Consider the following 15,239-nt stretch of genomic DNA (forward strand, 5'->3'; position numbering starts at 1 on the left):
GGGAACTCTGGTTCATTGCTGACGGGAATGCAAAATGGTACAGACAATTTGGAAGACAGTTTGGCATTTTCTTACAAAACTAAACAAACTCTTACCATATAATCCAGTAACTATGTTCCTTGATATTTACTCAAATGCATTGAAAACCTACGTTCACACAAAAACCTGCACACAGATGTTTTACAGTAACTTTATTCATAACTGCCAAAACTTGGAAGCAGCTAAGATGACCTTCAGTAGAGGATAAATAAACTGTGGTACATCCGTAAAATGAAATATCATTCAGTGTTAGAAAGGAATAAGCTGTCAAGCCATGAAAAGGCATGGAGAAAACAAATGCATATTAATAAGTGAAAGAGGCCAATCTGATAAGGCTGCAAACTGTATGATTCCAAGTATCCGACATTCTGGAAAAGGCAAAACTATGGAGACAGCAAAAAGATCAGTGATTGCTAGGGGCTAGGGACATGGGAGGGATGCACATGTGGAGCAGAGAGGGTATTAGGGCAGTGTCTCTATCTGTATGATACTATAATGTTATCATATATTTATCTAAAGGCATAGAATGTACAACACCAACAGAGAACCCTAATGTAAACTATGGACTTTGAATTATAATGATGTGCCAATGCAGGTTCACTGATGGTAACAAATCTTCCACTGCTGTGTGAGATGTGGATTGTGGAGGAAGTTGTGTGTAGTGGGCAGCAGGAGGTAAATGGGAACTCTCCGCACATTCCAATCAGTTTTACTGTGAACCTAAAACTACTCTAAAAATAAAGTCTATTCTTTTAATTAAACAAATAGAAGAATGGAAAAATATATACCATACTAACACAAATCAGAAGAAATCTTCAGTGGCTATTTTAATATCAGATGAAATATATTTCAGAGCAAAGAATCTTACCAGGGATAAAGAATGCCATTTCAGGGGCCAGCCTCAAGGCCGAGTGGTTAAGTTTGCGGGCTCCGCTTCAGTGGCCCAGGGTTTCACCAGTCTGCGATCCTGGGCGCGAACATGGCACTGCTCATCAGGCCATGCTGAGGCTCACATTGCACAACAGAAGGATCTACAACTAGAATATACAACTATGTACCGGGTGGCTTCGAGGAGAAGAAGAAGCAGAAAAAAAGAAGATTGGCAACAGATGCTAGTTCAGGTGCCAATATTTAAAAAAAAAAATAGAATACCGTTTCATGTTGAGAACGACGTCAATTATCAGAACATAGAAATTTAAGTACTTACGTCCCTAATAACAGAGGTTTAAAATATATGAAGCAAAAATTGATAGAGCTGCTAGAAGAAATAAACAAAAATTATAATTAGAGACTTAAATGCCTCTCTTTCGATAATTGATAGAACACGTAGACAAAAATTCACCAGAGATGTACTGAAGAATGCGGTGGACCAATTTGCCATAACTGACATTTATAGACCATTTTGACCAAAAACATCAGAATACCCATTATTTTGAAATGCACACAGAACATTTACTAAGTTAGGCCATATTCTGAGCCATAAAATAAGTCCTAATAAATTTTAAAGGGTTCACGCCATACAGAGATTTCTACACAAATGGTCATAGCAGCTTTATTTATGATAGCCCAAAACTGGAAACAGCTCACATGCCCCTCAGCAGATGAATTGATTAATAAATCGTGGCATACACGTCAATGAAATACAATTCAGCAATAAGAAGGAATGCACTATTGATACAAAATTATAACTATCAAAGTAAGTATGCTGAGTGAAGGAAGTCAGACCAAAAAAGACCAGATACTACATGATTCAACTTATACAAAACTCTAAAAAATGCAAACTATTGTATAGAAACAGAAAGCAGATTAGCAGTCATCTGGGGAGGGAGGATGTGTGGAGGGAAGGGAAAGGAGGATTATCGAGGAACACAAGGGAGCTTTTGGGGACTAATGGATAATGGATATGTTCACTATTTTTATTGTGATGATGTTTTCATGGTTGAATACATATGTCAAAATTTATCAAATTCTACACTTTAAATATGTGCAGTTTGTTGTATGTTAATTACACCACAGGAAAATTATTTTAAAAATCTAAAAGGTCAAAATAAATGTATTTTAAACTAACATCGATATCTTTTTTAAAAAAAACTAAAGATATCTTAATAATTTGACAGCCAGTTCAGAACTGTCAGGAACTCAGAGTAATCATAGATAATACTGAAACAGATCAGTCAGGCGACCAAGATTACCTGGCTATTTAGATAGCGTTAGGCATACAGTAGGGCACTCCATCCATATCAGAGTTTTCTGTTGGTCGTCCTGTATCACATGGGTCAGGATATGATTTCTCATGCAACTGAAAATAAAATCTAATTGAATTTGAGGATACATATCTAGTTAGAGATTAAGATTGCATAAGACAGGGCTGGCCAGGTGGTGCAGTGGTTAAGTTCACGCGTTCCACTTCTTGGCGGCCCGGGTTTGCCGGTTCGGATCCCGGGTGTGGACATGGCACCGCTTGGCAAAAGCCATGTTGTGGAAGGTGTCCCATGTATAAAGTAGAGGAAGATGGGCATGGATGTTAGCTCAGGGCCAGGCTTCCTTAGCAAAAAGAGGTGGACTGCCAGTAGTTAGCTCAGGGCGAATCTTCCTCAAAACCAACAAACAAAAAGATTGCGTAAGACATCTACTTACTACTTACAGATTAAATGAAAAGTAATTTAAAACTTCACTAATGTGTATCCATAGCTGCTGTATATGTGATTTTTCTTGTCTCCCTGTTCTGATTTCCGAAATATGCAAAAGTTATCACCCTTGACAAAAAAGTCCCCAAGAGATGTCCAGTGTAAACAATTTTCATGATTCTTGTTCTGCCCAGAACATAGAATAAAAAAATTTCACCCAAGGGGATCTTTCCAGTGCTGAATATATATCAGTCTGAAAGAAAGATTTTCCACAGAGACTGTCTCCACCCAACAATGGATGTTATCTCATACCTCAGAGAGAAGAGGGAAAAATAATCTGGTCTTAGAGAAAATTTGTGTTTAGTAAGTTATATCATGCTTTCTGTGACTCTCCAAATAATTTTAAAAATATTTCTATGTATCTGTTTCCTGCATGCCCACTTGCTTGAAGTAGAGTATGGTTTGTTTAGCTTCTGATCTTTAAAAAGGATAATTCATGGGTTTTCTCCTCCTATCCTATTCCTACTGGGATTTCTATGTTCTCTTTATCAGTGGTGTACATGCCACCATAATGCAGTACCTCAGAGGTGCTCTCAGGTTTGCTTTGGGAGATCACAGTTCTTTGACAGCTACTTGGTATTAGTAACTTCCACCTATCTGGCTCAAATTGTCCTTGTCATTTAAGAAGATAAAGATTTTCATATCAGATAGAGTATTACAGGCTAAGATAAATTTTAACATAAAATTAGAAGTAAAAAGTGTTATAGATCCAATGAGAAGTGATATAGAACTCAATTACTACAGAAATAGGATTAAAATCATAACCAGAGAAAACAGGAAGGCAACTCGAGCTAGTGGAAGGAACTAGGACTACCTCCCTGAGCGCCTCGCCCAGTGTGTATCTCAGGCAATTGGTGAAATTCTCTGAGCCCAAGTTTCTCCTTGTAGAAATAAAAGTCACAGATTTAGGGTTATTATTATTAAAAAATCTTAATGGAAGGGCATTTCATCTAAAAGGGGATGAAAAACGTGTTGCTATATTTTAATACTTCTAAAAGAGTAGCACAATGTGTCTCCTTTCCCTAGTTTTTCACATTCGCTAATCTCAAAGTTATCATTACCCACTTTTGTGAAAATTCTCTTTGAATTCCAAAGGTAAGAATCCCAAAGGTGCTTTAATAGAATGCCCTATTGCCTCTTGTAGCTCTTCTTAAAATATTAATACGCCTCTTGGACAAAAGTAGAAGTGAAAGATGAAAAAATTGTTAAGCTACTGGAAAGCTAGCAGCATGTCTGGTACTTTTTTTGCATCTGTACATCCTATAGGATTGCTAAACTTATGCTCGTTAATTTAGAGAAAATGTAAGGTTAGTAATTTAAAGAAAAACAATTCTATATATTTTGCTTACAGATGCTAAATTCACTAAGATTATGGCTAGTAAGCTTTGGAAATTGTACTGCTTTAAGTTGCATTTTAGTGAATAAAGAAGGGAAACTACTAATATTTATGAAACATGCGCTGAATACCAGAAAAATTTGTGTACTTTCTGCATATTTTCTTTTTTTTCTTCTTTCTTTTTTGGTGAGGAAGATTGCCCTGACCTAACATCTGTGCCAAACGTCCTCTATTTTGTATGTGGGATGCCGCAACAGCACGGCTTGATGAGCCGTGTGAAGGTTTGTGCTGGGATCCAAACCGGTGAACCTCGGGCCGCCAAAGCAGGGTGCGCAAACTTAACCGCTAAGCTACCAGGCCAGCCCCTCTGTATATTTTCTGATCTATCTTCACAAAAAGTCTATTAGACCAAATGCTGTCTTTTTACAGAGGAGGAAATGAAAACAGAATAGATTTAAAGGTCAAAAGGTCAACAAGTAATAGAGTTAGATTTCAGACCAGATCTGACTAGTTAAAAAGTTCATGGTTATTCTACTAATTGTCCTAAATATGGGATTAATATTAAGTAATATAATTAATCCACCAATATTATAAAATATTAACAATTTCAAAACTGATGAAAAACATTATGATTTTTTATTGGTAAATTGTTTCCTAGAAATATACATATTCATCTTTTAGCAGATTCCTGTCTCAAACACAGTTGAAATCCTGCTTTTGCTATTAGCTATTGTCTATGTCATTTATCCCAACAGATACAGAACTAGTTATTGAAAACTAGTCCTGGAAAGGTTTGTTTTGACAAAAATTAACTTTCAAGGTAAGGTCAAATTGTTCAAGTTTCTCAGGGGACATAAGTCTATTGGGTATAATATCAGGATATTCTCTTCAGAAATTAAACAAATCTGTATTATGGAGGGTATGTTTATTTGTAAGTTGTGAGACTATTGTCACATGTCTCTTTTTCCACAGCAAATGTGTGCTTTACCTAATTTCTTTAGGAAGACCTTTCTTTCCATCTTTAATCTATGCTGCTGAGTTCTCAGCATAAGGGAAGGAGAAACTAGTGCTCATGATGAGGTGATTGTTTTCGTTGTTCACCTGCTTTCCTTGGCACCACCCTTGGGATTTCAAAGAGGAAAAGAGGATGAGACACAGAAAAAATAAAACAAAGCTAAGAGAAAGAAATAAAAAAGAGGGAAGTAAAACAGGCAACTATCTTTCTGCCGTCTGGCTTTAGAGAAATTCTCAGTTTACTTGAGGATGAATATAAACAATATCATTAGTATATTTAGAGGTAAATAATTGGCAATCTCTACAGTTTTAACTTCATGTTCACTCAGCACTAATAGTCAAAGGTGTGCTTCGCTTATACATGTCTGTAAAAATATATATTTATACTTTTATGGCAATATTTCAAAAGCTAGGGATTTCCTAGCATCAACTGATATAATTGAAGGTAAACATCTTGTATTGATAAGCTTGACTCATAAGGAGTTTCTGTTCAGAGTTCAAGTCAGAATCTGAGTTCAAGTTATCTTCCACTTTGGTTAATCCTTTTGTCACATAACTCTCCACTGACATTTTTTCCTAATACATTTAGTTTACTTAATAAATTCCATTTAATTGCGATCTTAATCAGTGGCAAATTATGTGGTTGATTTTATATCAAATTATCATGCCCAGGTATTTATTATATGGCTTTCTATATAGCTTCTTTCCTAAAGGTTGTCTCAACATATATTTTGGAGTAATAAGCTGAAAATTTAGTTTTATGATGTCTTATAAAAGATGTTCAGATGAGGCTTCAAGGAATCATTATGTATAATACAGAGAAACTATAATTTTATGCTTTATCATTTGCTCTGGATTTCAATATCTATTCTCCATTATTTTCCTAAGTAGATGACTTAAATTTTAGTGATTTAGTGTAACGGTTGTTGGTGGTGTCTCACCCAGATTCTTTTTATTGAAGTGGTAGACCAATCCTAGTTTCCAGGTGACACTATAATCTTTTCTCAGGCTTTCCTTTTGCTGTCCTGCTTTCCTCACTCCCTTCTTGAGAAAATACTGTCTCAACTAAGTATTTGCATAAGAATCCCATCCCAGACTCTGCTTCTTGGGAAATTAATCTTAGGCATTTAGCTTCTCTTTGGGGCATAATACCATGAATATTTTTACCAAGATTTGTCTTCCCAGTTATACTTTTCTCTTTCGGATATAGATGCTAATTTTCAATGAAATGCAAATTTCAATGAAATAGAATTTCAACCAAATTCTAAAAATTAAATACCCTTTCCCATCCCACTAACTGGTAATCTATCCTTCTCTCTAGATTATTTTTGAGGACATACTGAATAAAATGGATAAAGGAAATCTGTCTGTGGTGTCGGAATTTATGCTTCTGGGACTTTGCCACTCGTGGAATATGCAGGTCTTATTCTTAATGATATTTTTTATGCTTTACCTGATCATCATATCTGGAAATATTTTCATCACGATCTTAATCATCACTGACCCTCAACTCCATTCCCCCATGTACTTCTTGTTGGCTAACCTGTCCTTTATCGATATGTGGCTTTCTTCAGTCACTACGCCTAAGATGCTCACAGACTTTCTCAGGGAAAACAAGACTATTTCCTTTGGAGGCTGCATGTGTCAGATCTTCTTTGTGCATATTTTTGGAGGGAGTGAGATGGGGCTATTGGTGGTAATGGCCTACGACCGCTATGTGGCCATCTGCAAGCCACTCCACTATTCAACCATTATGAGCCTGGAAAAATGCATTGGGCTGGTGGCGACTTCCTGGACCATTGGCTTTGTGCATGCCATGAGTCAAATGATTGTGATTATGCAGTTGCCTTTCTGTGGCCCCAGGGAACTTGACAGCTTCTTCTGTGATATACCACTGGTAATCAAGCTTGCCTGCATGGATTCCTATAACTTGGGAATATTAATGAATGCTGATAGTGGGGTTCTGGCTATGACCTGCTTTGTGTTGTTGCTGATATCGTACACATACATTCTTCTCATTGTCCACCAAAGCTCTAAAACAGGTGCGTCTAAGGCCCTCTCCACCTGTGCTGCCCACATAACAGTGGTGGTGCTCTTCTTTGGGCCCTGCATCTTCATCTATGTGTGGCCACTCAGTATCACATGGGTAGACAAGTTTCTTGCTGTATTTTACTCTGTTATTACACCTCTCCTAAATCCAGCCATTTATACTTTGAGAAATAAAGACATAAAAAGTGCTATGAAGAGATTCAGAAGCTACTACATGCACTCCAAGGGAAATAGTTAATGCCCAGAAACCTCACTGTAAGCACTTCAAATTGAGAATACATTGACCTTGTAAAATAGGTTGAAAATTCTACATATTCAGTTTATATCTAGATGTTATGCCTGTCTCCAAGTGCAGGAATAGGGTTAATATAATTCAAGGAATTTCAGCATTTATTAATCAACCAGTAGAACATTATGAAATATTTCTCTAAACTTAATGTCCCTCTTTTATGAGAGAATTATCTAATCAGTCTCCCTATGCCTTTAACTATGTTAAATGAGAACCTGAAGTTCATTCAACAGAGTTACACATCCATCCTGATGGATAGCATCTTAATAAACTTTTCTTGAATTTCCTTTTATGTCCATTTAGAAAGTATTTCTATAACATTGCCTCTTTCCCTCAAACCTTTCACTTAACCTCTTTTCAAGAGGCAACTGAATTATTATTTTTTCTTTAACTTAGCTTCCTACCCAAATACTTAAGGGAAGTAGCAGGGGAACAAGAGAGAGAAGGAAATAACAGTGGTAAGGTACACAGGGAGCAAGTGTGAAGGTTACTCTGTGTTTGGTTTCCATTAACTTAGTAAAAGTAAAAATAAAAGGTAAAGCCTAATGATATTTCTCTTGGTTATCTCTATCTCAAGGACTAATATTTATGCTTTAAGTTATTATTAACAGTTTGTGTAAGTCCTGACATGTCAAGGGCTATGCCTTACTTCGTTAATTCTTGAAACTGCGGTACCTAGTACAGTGGTTAATATACAACAAACACTCAACAAATATATTTTAATGAATACATAGAGGCCAATTTTTCCATTCAAATACTCATAACATCATATATGAAGGATAGTTTAGCTAGATAGAGTATTCTTGCCTGGTAGTTTTTGTCTTTCAGTATTTTGAATATGTTATTCCATTCTCTCCTATCCTATAATGATTCTGCTGAGAAATACACTGAGAGCCTGATAGGGGTTCCTTTGTAGGTTATTTTCTTCTGCCTTGCTGTCCTTAATATTTTTTCTTTGCCACTTTTTGTCAATTTTAATATTATATGCTTTGGAGAAAGTCTTTTTGCACTCATGCAATTAGGAGTTCTGTTGGTTTCATATACTTGTAAGTCCAGTTGCTTCCCCAGTTTTGGGGACTTCTCAGCTATTATTTCTTTGAACAAGCTCTGTGCTCCTTTCGGAATACCTATAATCCTCATATTATTTTTCCTAATTGAGTTGGATATTTCTTGAAAAATTTCTTTATTTTTTAAAGTCTTAGTTCTCTCTCCTCCTCTACCTGAAGCATTTATATATTTCTCTTCTCTAAGTCACTAATTCCCTCTTACATAACATCAGTTGTATTGTTTATGCTTTCTAGATTATTTTTTATCTCATTAATTGTGTTCTTCATATCCAGAATTTCTGGGTTTTTTAAAGAGCTTCAATATCTTTGGTGAGGTATTCAGTCTGTTCATTCATTTTATTCCTGAGCTCACTGAATTGTCTTTCTGAGTTTTCTTGTAACTCACTGAGTTTCTTCATGATAATTATTTTGAATTCTCTGTCACTTAGATGGTAAGTTCCTGTGACTTCAGGATTTGTTTCTGGAGACTTGTCATTTTCCTTCTGCTCTGAAGTGTTACTGTAGTTCCTCATGGTTGATGAATTGATCCTTTGCTGGCACACTTGTGGTAGTATTAGGTCACAGATTCCATCTGCCACTGTTGGGGGTGGGGGAGTAGGAACTGTGCTTTTTGAACCCAACCCGCCTGCTGGATGCTGTGCAGGTAAGGTTGCTCTGTGTTTGCGCAGGTTGGCTGCAGTTGCTCTGCAGGTTGTGCTCACATGGGCAGGGTCTCTGCACTGGGCAGTGGGTTGTGCACTGTAAGAGGGACCTCTGTTCTCTGCAGGTGGGTCACTCTCCCATAGGTAGGGCCCATTGCGCTCTTCAGGGGACCGGCTGAGCTGCTGTGCTAGGTGGAAGGGGCACTTATGCAGGGGCTGAGCTACCACTCAGTGGACCCTTGGGTTGCTGTGCACTGCAGGCAGAGTGCCTTCTGAACAGCCAGGGCACCTTCTTACCTGCACCGTGCTCACTGGGCAAGAGCCTTCGCACATGCTAAGCTGCCACCACTTGGTGTAGAGCATTCCCTTCGGTGGGGCCGCTGCAGCACAGTGTGCTCTCCCACAGGCAGGGCGATCACTTCAAAAGCAGTCATGTGGGCTGGCCTGCACCTGCCTCCTCTACGGTTGTGCCAACCACTGTGTGAGGATCCACGACTTGGCTCACTGCCACTGGTGAGGGGGAGTGATAACCTCATCTATTTCCATTGCCTCCCAGGGCTCCAGTCCACCCACCTTCAGATGCATGGCTGTGTGGATCTCTCAGACATCCTGTTGCTTTGTGCAGGAAATTCTCTGCTGGTTAATGAATGTCTATTTAGTTATACTTAGAGGGGAGAGACAAATGGAATAACTCACTCCTCCGTGATGCTGACATCACCAAGATGATCCAGATTTCTGCAGAATATATCATGAAAAATGGATGAATTTTGTGGTTTATGAATTGTATCTCTATAATAAAGATTATAAAGATATAACTATAAATATATTTATATGTAGCCTTTTAAATACTTTCAAGTTTGTTAACTCTACAGGTGGATGTATACCTTCAAGTTAATAAATACTAGTATAAGGATGCCTCCATGAGACAATCACAGATAGTTTGCTTATTATATTAACATCAAAACTGCTCTCAATGTAATACTGAAAAGAAATATTTGCAAAGTAAAGATATCCATGGTCCTCCTACTTGATTCCACATAGTAATGCAGAGCTAGATTGTTTGATTATTTTCTAAATCATGACTGCTGTGATTATTCAGAGGAAAAAAGTCCCCTTCACTCAGATTCCTTATACTCCTTTCTTTTCCTTCCTTCTCTTCTCATCTTTTATGACTCTGTGCTGGTCATGTTATATTTGGAATATCAAACTTAGGGCATAGAATCTGAAGTTCACTCAAGGACAGTAAGGAAACTTAGAATCGTATTATGTGAGGAACCCTTGAAAGAGTTCAGAATTTGTTTAGCCTAAAGTAAAAAAGGAATGTGGAATATATTGATGGAAATGGAAAGTATTATAACCAAGATCTTCTCCTCTAACTCCTATGCAGTGGTGCAAAGTTTCTGATCAGGGAGAGAGACAGGCTTTAAAGACAGAAGGTCATGCAGCTCTGTCTGAGGTGGTTGATTTCATTTGGAACACAGCATGGAGAATTCCATAACTAAGGACATTGTCAAAAAACATGGATTTCTCAGTACAGAGCAGTTAATAGAGTGTTGGAATTTCCATCATAATGGTAGCTACAAGCAAAACAGCAGAGAAGCCAGAAATTTGTCAGAGAGAACTAGCCAAGAAGAACACTCCTGAGATTACAGTCAACCTTGAAAGCATCTCCCAAGCCACACATAGTTCCAATGAAGAGTGAAGGTTGATGAGAACAGAGATATAAGCACAGCCTTTGAACAAACACTGCCTGAAAATTAGGCTGCTCTTATCTAGGAGAAATTCCTAGGAATTCAGCATTTTAAAAAAATTACACTCATCTTTAGAAGTGTGAAAGATTGTGTGCACGTTTAATTCCAACCATGCCCCCATTCCTTATTAAACAATGTCCTTAATTTCACAAATTAAATTGTAATTCTCCAACCTACAAAATTAAATTTTGTGTCTAATTTCAGAAAGATTACATCTTAACTACAATAAGCAAGATATTATATAAGAGCTGCCATAGGATTATTCCAGTTCTCAGACTATAGCTTGAAATAAACATTTAAAGATCTGAACTTGTTATTCCTTTCTGTAAGCATTCAGACAAATCCATCACACATCACACTCCTTATAAGCATCATTAGTAACAAAATGGTCAAGTACAATAGTTGCTTGCTTCAGTTGCTAGTTTAGTATAACCAACACAATTAATTATTCATGATGCCACTGCTTGCTGGTAATGGAATTCCTCGCATCCCATTTCATATCGGCAAGGAGTTCAGCACTGTGTTCATTCCCAAGCACAAGACAAAGCCAGTTCCAAAACCTCATATTTAAGGATCTGTTTCCTGGGAGAAATTGTGTTACAAATTTCTGAATTAGGAGACAGAAACTGTACTTTTTATTTTAATAAAATAATATTATTTAGAGATGGTTAACTCTAACAACTGGAATCTGAAGAACTAAAGAACTGTGAAGAACTGAAAATGATAAACTTTTAAAAACATTAACGGATCATTAAAAAAGCAACTGAAAAAACAAAGTACCAGGTCTGGGGCTGGAGGTATAAGGGGAAGAGTTTGACATTATTAAAACTAATAGAAGCTTAGAGAAGGAGCCCATGGGCTTGAAATTCAGACCTTTGAAAAGAAGGCAGTCATTGATGCTAGTATTTTTGAGAAGAAGCATAACTTCTCTAAATCAGTTTATGTAAAATACTACCTCATTCTCATAATATGTTAAGGATAAAATGCATAATTTTTGCAAAATGCTTAGCAGTGTCTTACACATAATCAACACATACTATAAAAGCTTGCAAAGGCTATCCATTATCATCAGGATAAAATTCAAAATGTGATGTTTTCCAAGATCTAAGACCTTGCATAATATGGTTTCTGTCTGCCAGCCACATCTCATACCACCATCCTTCTCATTTTCTGTTTCCCCAGGCCATGAATGAAAAAAAAAATCCAAATGATATCATTCTAGAAATATATATTATATTCCCAGGGAACAGATTTATTTATTATTTACTGTTCTTTTATTTATTTATTGTAGGCAATGGTTTCTTTAAATGACACCAAAACCACAATCAAAAAAAGAAAAAATAGATAAATTGTATTTCATCAAAACCAAAATCTTTTGTATGTCAAAGGAAACAAGCAAGAAAGTGAAAATAAAACCTACGGAAAAGAGAAAATATCTGTAAATCATATATCTAATAAAGGTCTTATAGTGGGTTGACCGGTGGCCTCAAACAGATATATCTACATCATAACTCCTGAAACTGTTAATGTGACCTTGTTTGGAAAATGGGTCTTTGTAAATGTAATAAGAATCTTGAGATGACATCATCCTGGAGAATTGGGGTGGACCCTAAATCCAATAACAAGTGTCCTAATGAGAGACAGAAGAAAAGATAAGATTACAGAGGAGAAGTTCACATAAAGATGGAAGTAGGCATTGCAGCTATGCAATTACAAGCCAAGTAACACCTGGAGCCATCAGAAGCTGGAAGTGGCAAGGAGGGATTCTTCCCTAAAGCTTAGGAAGGAACACAGCCCTGCCAACACATAGAATTCAGATTTCTAGCCTCCAAAACTGTGAGAGAATAAATCTCTGTTATTTTAAACCATCAAATGTGTGGTAATTTGTTATGGCAACTCTGGAAAACTAATACAGGTCTAGTATGCAAAATATATAAAGAAATCTTAACTCTCAACAATAAAAAGACAACCAACTTAACTTAAGAATGAACAACTGATTTTAATAGACATTTTTCTCAAGAAAATATACAAGTTGACAACAAAGAAGCACGTGAAAAGATTTTCAACATTAACAGTCATTAGGGGGATGCAAATCAAAACCACAATGAGATATCACTTAATGCCCACCTAGACCAACCATAATAAAGAATAATAAAAGGAGACACAATGACAAGTGTTGGTGAGGAGGTGGAGAAATTGAATTGCTCATACACTTCTGGTAGGAACACAAATGGTGCAACCACTTTGGAAAACAGTTTGACAGTTACTCAAAATGTTAAACATAAAGTTACCATGTGACCCAGTAGTTCTACTCAAAAGAATTGAAAACAGGTGTTCAAATAAAAACTTATGCACAAATTTTTTGGAGATGTGCTATTCACAGTAGCCAACAGGCAGAGACAACCCAAATGTCCATCGACCCATGAATGGATAAACAAAATGTGGTATATCCATATGACAGAAATTATTCAGCCACAGGAAAGGAATGAAATTTTGACACATGCTACAATATGAATAAAGTTTGAAAACATGCTAAGTGAAAGAAGCCAGACACATAAAAGGCCACATATTATCAAATCCATAGAGACAGAAAGTGAATGTGCCAGGGTGCCAGGGGATGAGAGGAGAAAGAAATTGGGATCAACTGCTAACAGGCATGAGATTTCTTTTTTTTTTTAAGATTTTATTTTTTTCCTTTTTCTCCCCAAAGCCCCCCAGTACATAGTTGTATATTCTTAGTTGTGGGTCCTTCTAGTTGTGGCATGTGAGATGCTGCCTCAGCATGACTGGATGAGCAGTGCCATGTCCGTGCCCAGGATTCGAACCGATGAAACACTGGGCCACCTGGAGCAGAGTGAGCGAACTTAACCACTCGGCCACGGGGCCGGCCCCTGAGATTTCTTTTGAGTGATGGAAATGTTATGAAAAATAGAAAAGGCAAATAAGAAGTCCTGCATGACCAAAAGTTAAAAAGGTCCAGCAATACAAATTTACATACCACAGACTAATTTTCTCTATTTATTCATTTTGTTGTTACATAAAAGGAAAAGTTAAAATTAAGTGGGTTAGAAATGTTAAAAGAAGATTTCAGTTGATTTCCAGTGGTACAATTTTTAAAAATTTTCACTATCAGGCACAAGGTGCTTTTAAACATTCATTTATTCAATAAGCTCTCGCTGAATCCCTGCTGAAATTACCCAATTACACACCAGACACTGAGTCAAGTTCAGGCTTAAAACTCTCACCTACCTTCAGGAAGTGTTCTCCTTCATGAAGGAACTAGATACTAAACAACCAATTGCTGGTGTGTGAAGTTACATGTACACCTGAAAAAGTGAATTCTATTACTGAGGTACAAAATCCGATATATATCCGTATAACCAGAATATCTAGCTCACTATGATTATATTATTTAATTTTTTTTTTTTTTTCTGAAGAAGATTTGCCTTGAGCTAACATCTGTGCCAATCTTCCTCTATTTTGTTTTTGGGTCACTGCCCCAGCATGGTCACCAACAAATGGTGTAGGTCTTTGCCTGGGAACCAAACTCAGGCTGCTGAAGCAGACCATGCTGTACTTAAACACTGGGCCAAGGGCTGGCCCATAAAAATTTTTATTTTCACTTATTGTATTTTCCACTTGACCTGTCAGATTGAATACGGTCTGTCAATGCCTGTTAACAGATCTGTCCTATTTTAGTTATTGTTTTGCTTTGTTTTGTGTTATTATTAACACATCTATCACAATATTGTTTTTTAATTTTTTAAAATTTATTTTTGTATTGCTTTGTCATAAAATTTTATCACTTGTTTCAGTGTCTATCTTTCTGTAATGTGCTTAGTTTTTTCACTTAAAAAAATTGGACTTCCATGTTTTGAGTTTATTAATTTTTTTGACTCCTACCTGTTGCTGATGGGAAAATAACACATTTTTCTACTCTTTTGTTTTTCTATCCTTTCTCCATTAAAATTGTTAAATTTATCAGAGTTAACAGTTACTATTATTTCATGAGTATCCTCACTTTTGTTTAAGTTCTAAATCTATAATACAATATATTAAATTCTAAGTAACAGGATTGTTGAAGGGTCCCCACATAGACCTTAATTGCATGAGGTCATCTAGATTTCTTCAGGAAGTGCGTATACACACATTTCACAAAAGTTTGCATACTTAAAACTATTTTTCTTTAATCCTGATATACTTGAAGGATAGATTGGCAGTATAAGACATTTTTATCTCACATTGTATTTCCTTGAGCCTTTTAAAAATGTGATTCCATTGTTGTCTTTATTTGTATGCTATCATGAAGAAGATGCCAACCTGATTTTCTTTCTTATTTAGGTTACTGGGGTTTTTTGATATGAGA

The 15,239-nt window shown here is 36.6% G+C and overlaps 1 protein-coding gene across 1 annotated transcript; it reads left to right on the plus strand.

Annotated features, from left to right (window-relative positions):
- The first annotated feature begins 6,421 nt into the window (after nucleotides 1-6,421).
- On the plus strand, nucleotides 6,422-7,363 carry LOC103548537 (olfactory receptor 4K14-like). Its single transcript, XM_008516354.2, has one exon. The coding sequence runs from the start codon at nucleotides 6,425-6,427 to the stop codon at nucleotides 7,361-7,363; it is 939 nt and encodes a 312-aa protein (XP_008514576.2). The 5' UTR covers nucleotides 6,422-6,424.
- Nucleotides 7,364-15,239: the final 7,876 nt, after the last annotated feature.

The sequence above is a fragment of the Equus przewalskii genome, chromosome 1, assembly GCF_037783145.1.
Source record: "Equus przewalskii isolate Varuska chromosome 1, EquPr2, whole genome shotgun sequence".
Lineage (NCBI taxonomy): Eukaryota > Metazoa > Chordata > Mammalia > Perissodactyla > Equidae > Equus > Equus przewalskii.